The 16,309-nt window shown below is 33.7% G+C and overlaps 1 protein-coding gene across 1 annotated transcript in view; it reads left to right on the top strand.

Moving 5' to 3' along the window:
* GPR137C (G protein-coupled receptor 137C) overlaps positions 1–16,309 on the top strand; it is a 52,568-nt gene that overhangs the window by 24,150 nt on the left and 12,109 nt on the right. Inside the window, exons 2-3 of the mRNA XM_060167195.1 lie at positions 6,405–6,448; positions 8,124–8,352. Of these exons, the coding sequence (XP_060023178.1) occupies positions 6,405–6,448; positions 8,124–8,352 (273 nt within the window). The remainder of the gene's footprint in view (positions 1–6,404; positions 6,449–8,123; positions 8,353–16,309) is intronic.

Here is a 16,309-nt window from a genome sequence, read left to right as displayed (position 1 = left end):
TTACTGTGCTTCATGAACTATCATTCACTGTCTTAACATCTTAACAAATGATAATTGCTTGACATTTTTTATATGAATTTTGTTTACCTAGCATCATGTCCTGTTAGCTATATTCTACAAAATACTTGGAATCTACTAATATCAGGTCATCATTTTTAATCTTATTATAATCTCAATGTGATTGAAGCACCTGGTTGTGTTTATATGATGCATTGTAACATTCTGCAAATCTGGGACCACTGCTGACCTTTAATTCTTTCTTTGTTCAGGTCAACTCCCTCTCACACTCAATATTTATCCCATCCCATGACCTTTTAGATTACACTTTCTACCCTGTTCCCATTCTCTTCTTCATTTGAACCTTTTAAATGCCTTCACTGAACTCTAGCTTTTTCCAGACAACACTTCGTAAACACCCCATCTCAATTTGTGGGAAGAACAGTCAGCCTGTTTTATGTTTCCCAGTACACCTTCTGATGTTATACCATCATCATCTGTCTTAAACCCATGCCATCTGATTAGGTCATCACTGGCTATAATAATAACTTCCACTTTCCTGGGTGAATCATCACTTTCTTTCTTCTGGCCCTGTCTCTTGAACATCTATAGATGTCCTTCAAAGCCCATATTGTTAATGCATCCAATGTCTCTCAATTCAGTGGCTTCTTAGAGCTCTAAAACCCTCCATTTCTATTTGAGCTACTCAGCAGCATGACCACACCTTGGATCAACTCTTGAAAATGAAGCAATTCTTTCCAACCAGTTTCTTCTCTTTCCCCTTATACATATGGAATTCATCCCTTTATATGTTTTTTACCCTCATCCTAACCTTTACTCACTTTACCCCTTTTGTTTCCCCACTCCGTTAGCTTCTTTTTGATGTCATTTGCATTTAGAACCTATGGTCAGTCTAGTATTCCTCATCCCTTGACTTTGCTGTGCCGATGTGGTTCACTCACCCACTTTTTCTTTCTCTACAATAGTTCCACGTGTCTAAATAGTTCTAAATTTTTGCTTGAAAAATGCAATGTAGTTATTTGAACTTTTTATAATGGTATCTTTTTTTCTGTTAGAGTGTTTCAATTTTCAAATTAGGAACCCTTACTGACCACATATACTGTCAACTGCCTGACTTTAACTGGACCTCTCTGCTTCTCAATATAATCTTTTATAGCCCTTCTATTCATGTGTTCCAAATGTTTTCCATATTCCAAGGGCTTAAATCTAACATCCCTTCTCAGGATATGACCTTGCCTCCTACTTTACTAGAAAAGAATAGAATCCATCTGCCAAATTCTCTCATCCATCTTCTCTACATCAAAATGTTGTGTCTATGCTACATCCCCACTTCTTATTCTAGCAAAGAGAGGTTTGTAGATTATTTTAAATTTTCTGTGCAGACCTCCAAATTTTTCTTCAACTGTCTTTTCTACCCTCTTGACTCAATAGTATGTGTTTTCCTTTTCAGGGCTGACCTGCCTCACCTAGAGTCTTCTTTAGCAATTGAACTCTCCTTTCCTCACTCCCACTCTCCTCCATTTACCATTTCACCCCCTCTAGTTCATTTTGATCAGCAGATTATTAAATCAGAAACTGTGAAAATCTGAGATTTTACCCTACTTGAAAGCTGACAGGTTAGCCTGCCACAGTTTTATAATATATATACCAACAGAAAACAGAAGACCCATGGGTCAGAGAAAAAGACCATTTATTACTCATGGCAAAAAAACAAAAAGCAACCAAAGCAATATTTTGAATCAAGCGCCCAAGCCCAATTCCTGTAAAGCAACACAATGAGAGCCAGATGTTACCTGTGTATGCAGCAAGGTGTGTTACAGGAGAGAAACCCCAAAATGAGGAAGACAGACAGACCTTATCTTTACTCTGGAATGTAAGCAAATCTTCACCAAGGAGAGAGAGGAAGACTTTACTCCCCTGGAATATCTCCAGGGAGGGAAATGTTCTCTATATTATACCAATCAGGAGACAGGTCTTCCCTCTGACCCTAAGGTAGACACTATCTCTAATTTTCAAGGATGTTTGCTGTGCAAACCCCTTGCATAGTAGAAAACCTGGCATGCAGAAACCTGCAATATTCCAATACATGATTTCCAATACAAATTTTCCTTTTCTTATCTCCTATCTTCAAATATATCTCATATAATCTGTGCTCACTGCCTTTGTCATCTTACTTCCTTGCATTTTTTCCTGTCATTCCGCTGAAAACTATTCTCTTCAAGATACCTCAATCAAATGGTTGTTTCTTAATTATTCTTGACTTTTTGCAGAATTTAACAATGGCTGAACTTTCTTCCTTTCACCTCTAAAGTACTCCACTGCTGTGACTAGTCTGATTCTTAAGTCTGTGTCCTTTGTTCATCTTTCTTTTCTTCACTTTTTGGGCTTTTTCATTTTGACTAATAAATGTGAACATATCACAGGTTGATTTCTCATTCTACATTTGCTCCCCCAAATATATTCTACTTTGAGTTGCAGCTGTCACCTCTGTAGGTGATTGTGATTTACTTCTTATATTCCAAAACTCATCTGCCATCTCTATTTCTGCCTATATCTAATAAATTTTAAAACTAAGAATCAATTCTATGACCTGACTTTTTAAAATTGTTGTCAGTGGGACTTTCATTCTATCAGTTCTTTAGATTCAAAACCTGACAATGAGATTGCATGGACTCACTCAAATGCAACAGTCTTTTAACTGGAATTCTTTATGCCATTCTAATCCATTGTCTACACTGTCACCTAAGAAATCACTTGAGCATAAAATCATATTACAGAGTTTGTGGGAGATAAGGTCTAATCCTTTGACATTTTTATACAGGGTCTCCGTGATTGCACGACTGCTTCCCCCTTCAGTTTCTGCTTGTGCTGTATTTCTCGTACTCACCCACACCACAACAACATGCCAAAGTACTTGCTTTGACCTAAATTCACTGCTCATTTATTCAAACATTTTCTGAACCTACTGTGAACCAGGTATCATGCTGGGCACTGGGGCTATACATATGAGTAAGTTACGGTCTCTCTTAAGAGGGGAATAAAAATGTAAACAAATGCCATAAAGTATGATTTGTAATGCAGGGATACAGAGTGGTTTCCCTCTTCCTAAGGCACTTAAGGTGACAACATAAAAAATGACAGAGTAAGGTATTGAAGGATGAGTTGGAATTTGCTCTATGACCATGAAATCATATTTCAGGTAAAGTAAAAGCGTGTACAGAGGCACGGAGATGTGAAATTAAACCCCTTATTTGAAAGTTGTAAATAATTCAGAATGAGCAGACCATAAGATTGAAGATGGGGATAAAAGGATATAATGATGGGAAGGTGGAACTAGGTGATAAAAGACCTTTTCTGTATCAAAGGAGTATGGGCTTTTTCCTGGAGTAGTATGATCAGATTTACTTTTTTAAAAGAAGGTGTTCCATCATAGTAATAATTTATTCAGGCAAGAATGATTGATAGATGCTAAAACTAGTGTATGGAAGTTTGACAAATAAAAGATATTTACTAGTCTCTGAATACCTCTCCACATGATACTCATTACAGTGGGAAAAACAGTAACTTAACCATGGAGAAACCTGGTAGATACCATCTTAACCAATGATCAAAGTTAACCTCACAGTAATGGGACAAATCAACATCATGAACCTCATGATATAATGCACTGAGAAGAATGCAGCACCATCATTTCTGTGGTATTCCTACCAAAACGCAAATTCTGAATCTAATCATGAGGAAATATCTGATAAACCCAGTGAGAAGCATTCTACAAAATCACTGGTCTGAACTCTTTAAAACTGAATATCATGAAAGACAAAGGGGGAAAATGACAATTAAGGAATTAAGTATACATGAAATCTATGTGTAATGTATAATCTTGGATTTTTCCCTCCCATAAATGGCATTTTGGGGACCAAATGGCAAAATCTGAGTAAGGTCTGCAGATTAGATAATAGTATTTTATCAGTATCAATTTTACGATTTTTTTAATCATACTGGTTATATAAGAGAATTTCTTTTTTAAGGAAGTATACATTGAAATATTTAGAGGTAAAAGGGCATCACATATGCAACTTACTCTCAAATGATTTTTTAAATCATATATAGAACATCTTCACGTATAGGACATGTTTATAGCAGCATTATTCACAGTATCCAAAAGGTAGAAGCTGCTCAGGTGAACATCAGTGGATGAATGTTTAAACAAAATTTGATATATACATAAAATGGAATATTATTCAGCCTTAAAGGAAGGAAATTCTGACACATCTACATGTGTGATGTCATGGATGAACCTTGAAGACATTATGCTGAGTGAAGGAAGCCAGTCACAAAAGGACAAATATTATATAATTTCCCTTATATGAGGTACCTAGAGTAGCCAAATTCATAGAGACAGAAATTAGAATGGTGGTTGCCAGAGGCTGGAGGGGAGAGGAATAAGGAGTTATTGTTAGATGGATACAGAGTTTCAATTTGGGAGGATGAAAAAGTTTTGGAGATGGGTGGTGGTGATGGTTGCACAACAATGTGAACGTACTCAGTGCAGTGAAACTGTACACTTAAAAACTGGTTAAATTGTAGTTTTATGTCATATATATTTTAGTACAACTTTTAGGTAAAAATAAAACATGTAGAGAGGTGAGAATAAAGGAAAAATAGCAAAATGAATAGTTATCTTCTAAAGATACAGATGGAGTTAAGAATGGAAGCAGAGAGACCAATTAAAAGGCTATATAGTAGTAAAGACAAAGAAAACAGATGTATCTGAGGATGATTTAAGTGGTACAATTTGAGATTAAGAGGGTAGTATTTTAAAATCATCTATCACATCTAGCTTGTTAACCAAAATACAATAGATATGAGTAGACGCACAGGCTGCTATCTCTGCCTGAGGCTTTACCTGTCTAACACTCATTTATCCTTCATAACTTGACTCAAATGTGACTTCTCTAAGTCCTGCCTACCTGACCCTTTACACAGTCTCTCCTCTTTCCCCTTACCTCTCACCATTTCCTGCACTGAATTAGTCTATCCCCCTTCTTAGCTGTTGTGGTAGCATCTTTTGCATTGATGACATAATGTTTCAAAATAGTTGGTTTATCTCTTTCTTTCATATACTGAGCTCCTTGAGGGCAGAACCAGTTACTGTATGTATGAATCCATGGTACCCTTCATAGTGTGTGCTCAGTAACTGTTTGAATGGAATCAGTAAGTTATTGAGTACTTACACTGTTTTCCTTTATAATGTTCTGTACTTGCCTCTTTCTTTCCAGGCCCCCCCACCCCCCGCTCAAAGTTCATACTCTATTTCAGTAGTCTTGTAATTAGTCTTTCTACTTCTAGTCTGAAGTTTCTCTGCAGTTGCCTTACGTTGATGCCAGATTAATGAAATTCTGTGATTTGGAGTGCTTACATAAAAACCCTCCATATCTTCCCATTATCTAAATAATAAAGTCCATATTCACCAGTTAGGAATTGAGACCTTCCACAGTATGTTTTCAGAAGTTACCATGTTTATTTCAAATTCTACTTAACCTACCTGATTAACTTTATTCATCAAATATTTGAGGACCTGCCTTTTGCAAGGCTTTATGAAGAAAGTAAGTTCCCTAAATATGATCTCATCTTTGTGTTCATTTTTTGTTCCCTTCTTTCTTTTTACTATTTTATTTCATCTTAGGGGTAAATAATATTGGGAGAACACTCACCCATATTCATATTTAAGTAAGTTGTTCCACTTTAAGACAAAACATGAGTGATATAATGAAGTTTAGAATAGGTGGCAAGCCATCCTTCCCATTGTCTGGCTTATTTGCAAAACAGAAACAGACTTACAGACTTAGAGAATGAACTTATGGTTACCAAGGGGAAGGGTAGCAGGGAGTGATAGTTAGGGAGTTTGGGATTGACATGTACACACTGCTATATTTAAAATGGATAACCAACAAGGACCTACTGTATAGCACAGGGAACTCTGATTGATATTCTGTAATTATCTAAATGGGAAAAGAATTTGAAAAAGAATAGATACATGTAAATGTATAACTGAATCACTTTGCTGTACACCTGAAACTAACACAACATTGTTAATCAACTATACTCCAATGTAAAAAATAAGTTCAATAAATGTTTAAACTGAATTAATTCTGTTTAAAAATGTAGAAATTTAAGATTATACCATAGAAAGTTATTAATTTATTGTATTAAACCTTTGGAAATCTGCCTATGTTTTCTCCAGCATAGTTCAACTGTTAACTTTTGAGTTTTACTTGCTATCTATTATTATTTGTTGTATCACTTTGAAACACAAAATCAAAACAAATTTAAGAATACTATATTACACGTGTTTTCAAAACTTTCTTTCTGTACTCTCTTTATAGGTTATATGTAAAGTCAGATGTGCAACTGAACTTGACAAACACAAGTAAGTTTCATGAGTAGCAAGATCTATATTTTTTTTCACAGTACAGTTCCCAAGGTAGAAGGGCTTTGGATGCCTTAGCAGTTTTATAGAAGATCAAGTAGTTAGATTAGTTCATAGGAAGTGAATTGAGTAATCTGGTCATTCCCCTTCAGCAGTATTGCTGCCAAACACCTTTTTTTGCTGCTCCGTCACTGGCCCACTTCAGATGTCAGATGTTTTAGTACTGTTTCATAGGGTCCACAAATACTCAAGATAGATTATGCTGTTTAGAGTAAGAATATATAGTACAGTTCCATGAAATATGTAATATGTAATATTTTCCATGAAATAAGTAATATTTCAGTACTGATTCACCTCAGAAATGAGATTGCTATGAAATATGTACTGAAATATTACATATTTCAGTTCCATGAAATATGTAATATGTAATATTTTCCATGAAATAAGTAATATTTCAGTACTGATTCACCTCAGAAATGAGATTGCTAAACCTGGGAATCAGAAGCCTTGGGTTTCAGACCAATTCTCCCACAAACTTGCCAGCTATGCAACTCATCTAACCTCTTGGTACTTTGTTTCCTAAACTACTGTAATCCCCTGGATGCATGGATAATTTCAAGGTCCATTTTGGGTTTCAAAGTATATAATTATTATTTTTATTGTTTAATCTGAGAGAATATTAAGATCTAAACTTCTCAAACTAAAATCTTTGTACTTTGCATGTATACTTAATAAAGATTGCTTGTTACAGATTACACGTTACCTTCAATTTTTCCTTGTGTAAATTACTCCCAAAGGCAAACAACATTTTATGATTCCCACTATTGAAAGTGACCAAAATGGAAGATATTAGAATGGCAAATAAATTTCTAGATCATGTTAATTTGGGGTATAAATGTATTTGAACTAGGATTACTTTCATACAGGAAGCTGTTCCAGCTACTTGATACAGACAGCCACACCTTACCTGAAGAGTTTAAAAATTAGAAGTGGTCCAATTTTTTTTAGGGGGAAGTGGTTAAGCATTTTACTTTGGGAGTAGTTCTGTACGCATAGTAAATATGCAACTTTATAAGAAGATGAGGTATTGATGAGTGTGTGAAACTCTACGTATATTGTCCCTATGTTCCTCTTTAGTCTTGTTTGAAAGAAATGTTTGCTATAGATAATCAGATGTTCATAAAACTGAACATTGTTTAAAACACATTTCCCTTACCTCTTAAAGTTAATATTAGTGATCAATTTAAATTTATATACTGTATATTAATTTTCCAAGCAAATTATAAAAACCTGATAATTCTTAGAATGGAAAGGTCAATGAAAATGTGCTCAGCAGTTACAAAAATGAAAAATTCAGGATTACTTGAATTAATGTTAAAATAGTCCAATATTATTCTTCCTGGTAGAGACAACTGAATTCAAGTCCACATGAGATTATTTTTAAATTAGTGCTTTAGAATCTCATGCCATTTTTAAATGGCTTAGATACTAATTTCACAATGGCAAAAATATCCCAAGTAACTCTGAGTAGTTATTAAATTTGTATTAAATTAAATTACAAGCAGTTTAAACTGAAGGAATTATTGTACTTAAAGTAAGTATACACTAATTCAGTATTAAGTTTAATTTCTCATTAGTTTTATAAACATCTAATAAACTCATTTTTTTCTTTCAGAATTCTGTTGCATTTGGGCTTTCTATTGGCAAGTCTTCTCTTTTTAGTGGTGAACTTGACTTGTGCAATGCTAGTCCACGGAGATGTCCCAGAAAATCAGTTGAAATGGACTGTGTTTGTTCGAGCATTAATTAACGATAGCCTGTTTATTCTTTGTGCCATCTCTTTAGTTAGTTACATATGCAAAATTACAAAAATGTCATCAGCAAATGTCTACCTCGAATCAAAGGTAAGTATATTTCTTAAATTTATACTTGAAAATCTAACTTCAAATCTTCATCCTATGAATCATATTTTAATGGAAATTTTATAATTCTTTAGAAAGCATTCTGAGTGTCAGGTACATTTTTGAGCATGAAAGAATGATCACAAGAAATTAAAAGGTATTCAAAACTGAGCCCTTACTAAACAATGTTTTTTTTAAAAAAGAAGCTCATCATGAGCATATTGTATTTTCTATGACTTATATCCTCTACCCTGGAGGCTAATTAAATAATAGAAACCAGAATTTATACAGATGTATCACAAATAGTCTAATATACAAAGCCATACTAACAACTGAAGATTTCATCAGTAAGGGTGACAGTATTGCCATTAAACAAATTTACCGCATCATGTCTATTCGTATTTGGGTTAGCAACGTTAAGGTGTCATATTGGTAAAGGGGTGTTTATTTGTATAAAGGTTTAGAAAATGTTACTTCACCCCATAATATGAAGTCCCTATGACATTTGAAACAGCTAGTCGTGTAACTAAATTTATAAATGCCTTGCTTCTCCCTTTCCTTATACTTTGGGTCAGTAAACAAAAACCAGTGTTAACCTATTAACAGAAAACCATGAATGTTTCTACTGTTGTTGATTGACAATGTGGTTGAGTGATGAATCAGTGTCCCAGTGTATGTATGGCATTGGATGTGGGGCATAGATGTATGGATATTGGCTCATAGCCCATCGCAGGCTGAGTTCCTCATCTATGCTTGCAGAGTGGTGTTGGGCTCATTGGGTTTATGCATACATACAAGCTTGCTTTAATGTGGCATCATTGCCTATTCACTGAAGATAAACAAGATAGTGTCTTAAACAGAACAGTCTTTGAAATACTTTTAGACTTCTATATTGTTATTTTCCTTAATATAGTCCTACTAAAGTTAATTAAATGCATGGTAATTAACTTGTCCTTTAAGTTTACGTGGAGATGTTACCTTTATTTTTTAAACATATATCAGTAGAAATATAAATATAGAAATAAAAATAGAAATAGAAGAGAGAGAGAGACAGATAGACAGACAGACTCACTTTCAACCCATTAATCTCACCCGGAAAATTATTTTATTCAACTTCTAAACTTTTACTTCCTAAAAGTTAAATATTTTAGCTAACTCTGGCTTCAGTTTCAGTGTTAAGAATAATATACTCACTGTTGTTGTGGTGCGTAACCTTTTGATGTAGCAACAGCATCTTTTCATAGTGTGATAACATCACCATAGAATCCATACCTCTTGTTGTCTAGTGATAAAGCATACACAGATGTGGTTGAATTTAAAGAGCTTCTTTTCTGAATACCTAGCAACTTTCTAAGTTTGGTTGTACTCACTCTGATATAGAAAATTCTCTGAATAGAGTTAAGTTGCCAGTCTCAGGAGGGAAGTTCATCTGATAACTCCTCCAGAATTATTTCAAATACCTTTCCCTCGCTATCATATGAAAGGTATTAAATTTAAAAGGTACATGGATTCAGAATTCTCTAGGAACACTACAGAGAAACATGTTCAAATACACACCTAAAAAGGTAAATATAATATGAGATATTCAATTATTTTTATTCTATGTTCTGTAGTTCTTGGTCTTCCTAATTAGGGTATAAACTTCTTTATTCAAGTAGTACGTCATCTTGCTTTCACATTCTCTTTGTAAAATCACTAGGCTCATTTTTGTGTTTTGACTTCTATAACAACATATAGTCATGGCCATTTCTTTTATTCCATCAACAAATGTCTGTTGAGCATTTATATCCTCCACTTTCAAACTGACCTTGTTTCTGGCTATCTCTCAGAGAGTTTCCTTAAAGTTCAGACTTCAGTCTGTTTTTCTCTTTATTCTTCCTTCCTTCTTCTACATATTTGGTGATAATGAGATCCTCCATGATTTGTCTCAACCAGTCTTACCTACCTTATTTCTGAATGGCACACAGTATGCTTCCCTGTCTGTATATCCTTAGGCCGTTTCATCTTCCAGGAATGTTTTTCCCTCCCAGTGCTCTATTCCTGTTTGTCCTTATCTTACCCAACTTTAAAGGCCTAACTCTAATGTTACCCCTTTTTATGACCTCAATTTGGTCCCTTCTCCTCCATCTCCAGAATAAAATTTAGAAATAACTCTCTATCTGAATTCTTTTAAATTTAATTTTATTCTTTTAGAAACTAGACCAGTGCTGTGATTTGGTTCTTTTTCAAAGTAGCAACTCTAACTTGCGTTTTAAATATTAGTTATTGTCAATTTGAATAGTTTATTTCTGCTCTTTCATTTTTTAATTTTTGTTCCTTTGTTTCATATCTATGTTCTTATATAGATACTTAATTTATTATTTTGTAAACTAATAAAGGTATTAAGAGCAATATGTTTTCTCAAGTACTGCCTTGGCAACTTTCCATAATATCGCTATATTATAGCAACATTCTTATTTAATAAAAACAAAGAAAATTTTTCCGTTTGGATTCCAGCCATGTCTCAAATACTACATATTTACACATCAGTGCGAATTACACATTATCTCTACATATAGATAGATACTATCTTTACACTCCCTTTGGTGGAAAGTCTAAAATTCAGATATCTGTCCTCTTCAGGCCCCCTAACCTCCATAAGAAATTATCAGTTTTACCCTCTGCTTGATTGTCCATGCATACGAATGTGGCCTACTAAACAATGTAGAATTTCTGTACTCCAGGTTCTTGTTAGAAAAAATTTACTATCAACTGTTAAATTCAAAGGCTTAATTGCTGGAAAAATTACCTGAAGTATGTACAGTCTGTCCATTTCCCTGTCTATTCCATATCTTCTCCTCTGCCCAATCCAGTTCATTATAGAGTTGTATTCTGAGACTGCATTGTACCCTGGATAGAATTGTCTTTCCCAACATATACTGTGACATTATGCTTTGGCCTACGTCAAGAAATATGTATGAAATTCTTGTAAGAAACATTTATCTTAAAGTCTCTACTGTATTATGTTGTTAAGGATATTGTCCATACAATCAGTGTTCCCTAGAAAAGATCTTTTCCTCCAATTCAGTACTAGGTAAAACATTATTGATTAAATTCTTCTTTTCCCTGGCTACTATGTTGTTCAGAAACAAATATATGACTCACCTTTATATCAATCGTAGATGACCTTATGATACTCATTTTTGTTTCTGGGTCTACCTCTAGTTTCATCTCACTTTCTTACCCCCACCCCCACACATTCCTATGTTTATTTTTTATTCTGTGTGTATCTCTGTAACTACTTCAAATTCTCTTTTGCAATGAGGGTGATATAAATAAAAAATGGGATTGGATATACTTTGGGATATGTTTATATCTCTTTTTCAGGTATATTGATTTTTTAATTAATATGAAAAGACCTTAGTGAGAGACAGTATATCATAATGATTAAGAGCTGGAAACCTGGGATCAGAGAGATAATGATCTAAATAAATACCATCTCTCCTGCTCATTGGCTGTATGACATTGCACAAGTAACAGTACATCTAAGTGTCATTCTCCTGATCTGTAAAATGGAAATAATGACAGTATTGATCTCTAGGCTGTTTGAGGGTAAAAGTAGTACCTACCTTATAAAGATGTTATAAGAATTAAATTAAAATGCATATAAAGTATTTAGTATAATACCTCGCACTTGGGAATGCGCTAACTTACAAATGTTAGCCATTATTATCCTAATGTGTACTAAGGGATGGTAATGTAGCTTCAGGACGTTCTTGAATACCTGAAATTTTTGGCAAATTGTATCTGGAGACAGATCCTATATATGTAATCAAATTCTCAAAAGGAACGGTGTAAAAGAATAAGGATTACCTGAAGAACAGGATCTCTCTTTTAAATAATTTATTGTAATTTTATTTGACTCTATTTATATCCCATCCCACACAGATTTTGTAAGGGTTGAAGTCTCTGATAGATTACATTTCATTATTTAACTCATTTTTCTTAGAAATTTTTGGAACATGTATTGTTAAAATTATGTAATGGCCTATTTATTTGATTTTTTTTCTTTTCTTGATATTAGCTTTTAAGTTTTTGTCTGTTGCTTACATTTCAAGTGTGTCTCATTAACTTTAAACAAAATATTTTAGAGTTTTTTTATATAAACTCTTTATAGTGTAAACAAATAGTTTATATTTATTGATATGATTGTTGGTATTGGTCCTTTTCTCCCATTAAGGTTTTTTATTGCTGTTTGCTTTGCCTTTATTTGTATGATTTCTGTGGTATATTTGAAATTATTTACTTTTATCAGAATTATAACTTTAACATTAAAATGCATACAATAAAATTATTTTTATTCTAATATTCCTTTCCATTTTAGAAAAAAATAAGCATATTTATAAGAATATAGGAGACATATCATTTTTAATGGAAAAAATAACCGATTGGCACAAAAAGGTATAAACCGATGGTAGATGCTTAGTCCCTATAATGGCAAGTTGGAATTGTCTACATGAAAGACCACTCAAAGGTGGGGTGGGAATAAAAGTTAAGCTTTCAGCCTTACATCTCTGGTCAAGGACACATACAATTTTATACCTGCATAAGAGTGTAAAAGGAATCATTATCTGACTCAAGGTCAGCTTATCTCCCTGCCCAGTTAGCCATTTACAAATAATGCATTTTCTCTCTCTCTCCCGAATGTCTAACAGTTTTAATTACTATGTAAACCTTTCTGTCCCATGTTCACTCAATCCTTGAGCCATATTAATTAATGTATTAGGATGGAGGCATCATTAGCATCTTGCAGAGACACAATAACATTCAGCTAAACAACATTTCTGATCTTTCATGCAGACCAGCTGATCCTATAAGACTAAAGAAGGAGTGTATGGTAATTTAGGCCATAATTAAAGAAATAGGCTAAAATGCCATTAATGTCTCACTTCCATCACCCTGAAATATGACTTCACCAGAATTTGGTGAGGATGGTGGTAAAAAAAAATAGAGGCTGCATCATCCTCTGTAATAGGAATTATTGCCACCTTCCCAATATTCTGTTATAATTTCTCTCCTGAGTCACTGGGATTTTCTTTATCTATCTTAAGCTGTGGTACGTCTTTAATTTACTGCTTTCATTCCTCCAGTTCTTATACCCCAAGCCTTATTTCCTATTCTGTTCTACTCTGCTGCTGAGCCAACCCTCCACACACTTATCCCATTTGAAAAATCCCTGCTTACAACCCTGGGTTTATATCTTTTACCTACTCCTAAGCTCAAGTAGCTTTCCCTTGTACTTCTAGACTCTTTTACTAGACCAGCCAGCATTTTCAGAATTTTTTATTTTTCCATGGTCATAAGGTCCATCCACTAAAAGCCATCTATTCTGTAATGGTAGGGTCATAGGAGCCAGATATCTAATTTCATTGTGTCTTAGCACAGTGAAACTCTTTTTGAGACTGTTTTAGGCCATATAATTATCAAAATACATTTTAAAATTTACTAATTGAGACTACCTTATTTTCTTATTTTTCATTCTAATTTCAAAACGGAAGTAGCGTTTGTGAGATGAATTCAAAAACTATGTGCAGGGTTCTACTTCTGGTATTGGCTGAGTAGCTTCCATTGGACCCAACCTTCTACAGAAAGCAAAGATAAATTCTGGACAAAATATAAAAAGCACTGAAGGCACTGGAGAGCAACCCCTTAGAAGAAGGAACCGACACAGTGAGTTTCCTATTTTTTACAGCTTCTAGCCTGAGGGAAGTCCCATCCATGGGGCAGCCAAAACTTGAAGAGAAACCTTCTATTTTACTTGCTTGAAGAATCATAGGACAAAATTCAAGAAACTATTCCAGATGGAAAGTGAGTGGGAAATCTCAGGAAGAAGATAGCCAGATAGAGGAAGCTCCAAATTCTGATTATGAACTCTGCCAAATTTTTATCCGATACCTGAACTAAGCATGTGCAGGACATACTCCAAGCAGCAGCACAGTTAAGGATAAAGAAATTGAACTGAGATTTCAGCTGCTATCCATTCATGGGAGATAGTTTGGGATTTGAGTCTAGCCAGGTTAATTATTTGCTAAAAATAAATTTTAAAAAAAATTTAAGGGAAAAAAAGAAAAAATACTTTTCAGAGGACTATAACAACATCCAGACTCTAAAACATGGCACTCACAATGTCCAAAACACAATCCAAGGTCTCTAGATATATGAAGAAACAGGAAAAATTTAACTCATACTCAAGAACAAAAATCAAAACTCAAAAAGCAATCATTGGTGGCAGTCCCCCACAGATGACCCAGATGTTGGATTTATCAGACAAAGATTTTATAATATGCTCAAGGATGTGAAGGAAAATATACTTGAATGAATGAATAAATAAGAAATCTCAGAGAAATAGAAACTATTTTTAAAAACTACCAGAAATTTTAGAATTAAAAAATACAATATTTAAATAGTCACTAGTTGTGCTTAGCAGCAGATTGGAGATGAAAGAAGAGTCAATGAACTTAAATCAACAGAAATTATCCAATCTGAAGAACAGAGGATATTGGGGGTAAAGATGATAATAAAATGAACAGAGCCTCAGGGCCAAATTATGTATAATTGGAATTCCCAAAGGAAAAGAGGGAGAAAATGAGATTGGAAAAAAATATTTGAAGAAATATGACCTAAATTTTCCAGTTTTGATGAAAGACATAAATTTATAGTTTCATGAAGCTCAACTAAGCCCAATCAGGATAAATATATAGACAATCTTACCTAAGTTCATTGTACTCAAAGTGCTTAAAACCAAAAAGAAAATTTTGAGAGCAAAGAAAAATGACATATACATAAGGGAACATTGATTCAAATGATCACTCACTTCTCATCAGATATAATGGAGCCAGAAAACTTGGTAACAATGTCTTTGAAATGCTGAAAGAAAAATGCTGTCAACTCTGAAATCTACATCAAGTGAAAATATTCATAAAGAATGATGAAGAAATAAAAAACATCTTCAGCTAAAAGAAAATTAAGAGGGTTCATTATCGACAGACCTGTACTACAAGAAATGCTAAGAAAATTCTCAGACTGATGGGAAATAAAATCGGCTTGGATTTTAGCTCTTCAGGAAGGAATGAAGAACACAAGAAATAATAAATATGTGGGTAAATATAATTTCTTAATTTCTTTAAAATAAATGTGACTGTGCAAAGCAAAAATTATAACGTGAGGCTTAAATATGTAGATATAATACATAATTCTCTATATAGTATATATAACAACTATAGCACTGTAGCATCAAGGACAGGGCCTATATGGTTGCAATTCTCACATTTTACATCAGTGGTATGATATTAACTATTGCTTAGACTATGAAAAGTTAAGGATATATATTATAATCCCTAGAGCAGTGATTCTCAAACTTTTTGGTCTCAAGCTCCCATTACACTCCTAAGAATTATTGAGGACCCCAAAGAGCTTTTGTTTTTGTAGATTATATCTACCTATATATACATTTTAGAAAAAAAAATTGAGAAATTTTAAAAATATTCATTTATTGATTTAAAATGCCAATTATAAATCCATTATATGTTAACACGAATAACATTTTATGCTAAATAATTATATTTTCCAAAACAAAAATAAATAGCGAGAAGATTGACATTGTTATACATTTTGCAAATCTCTTTAATGTCTGACATAATAGAAGACAGCTGGATTTTCATGTCTGCTTCTGCATTCAATCTGTTGTGATATGTTGTTTAGGTTGAAGTATATGAAGAAAATCCATCCTCACAAATATATGTAGTTGGAAAATGGAGGAGAATTTTAATAGCCTTTTCAGATAATTGTGGATATTCTTCTCTAATACTACACCAAAACTCTGAAGTGGAGGTTTCTTAAAGGTTAGTTGCCGTGTGGAATCTAAAATGATATTAGTGAACTTTCTGTACTCTCCATTGGTCTATCTTGCACTTTGAATGAG

Source organism: Lagenorhynchus albirostris, chromosome 1 (genome assembly GCF_949774975.1).
Source record: "Lagenorhynchus albirostris chromosome 1, mLagAlb1.1, whole genome shotgun sequence".
Taxonomy (NCBI): Eukaryota; Metazoa; Chordata; class Mammalia; order Artiodactyla; family Delphinidae; genus Lagenorhynchus; species Lagenorhynchus albirostris.
The sequence above is the reverse complement of the archived record's forward strand: the minus strand, read 5'-3'. Positions and strand labels throughout refer to the sequence as shown.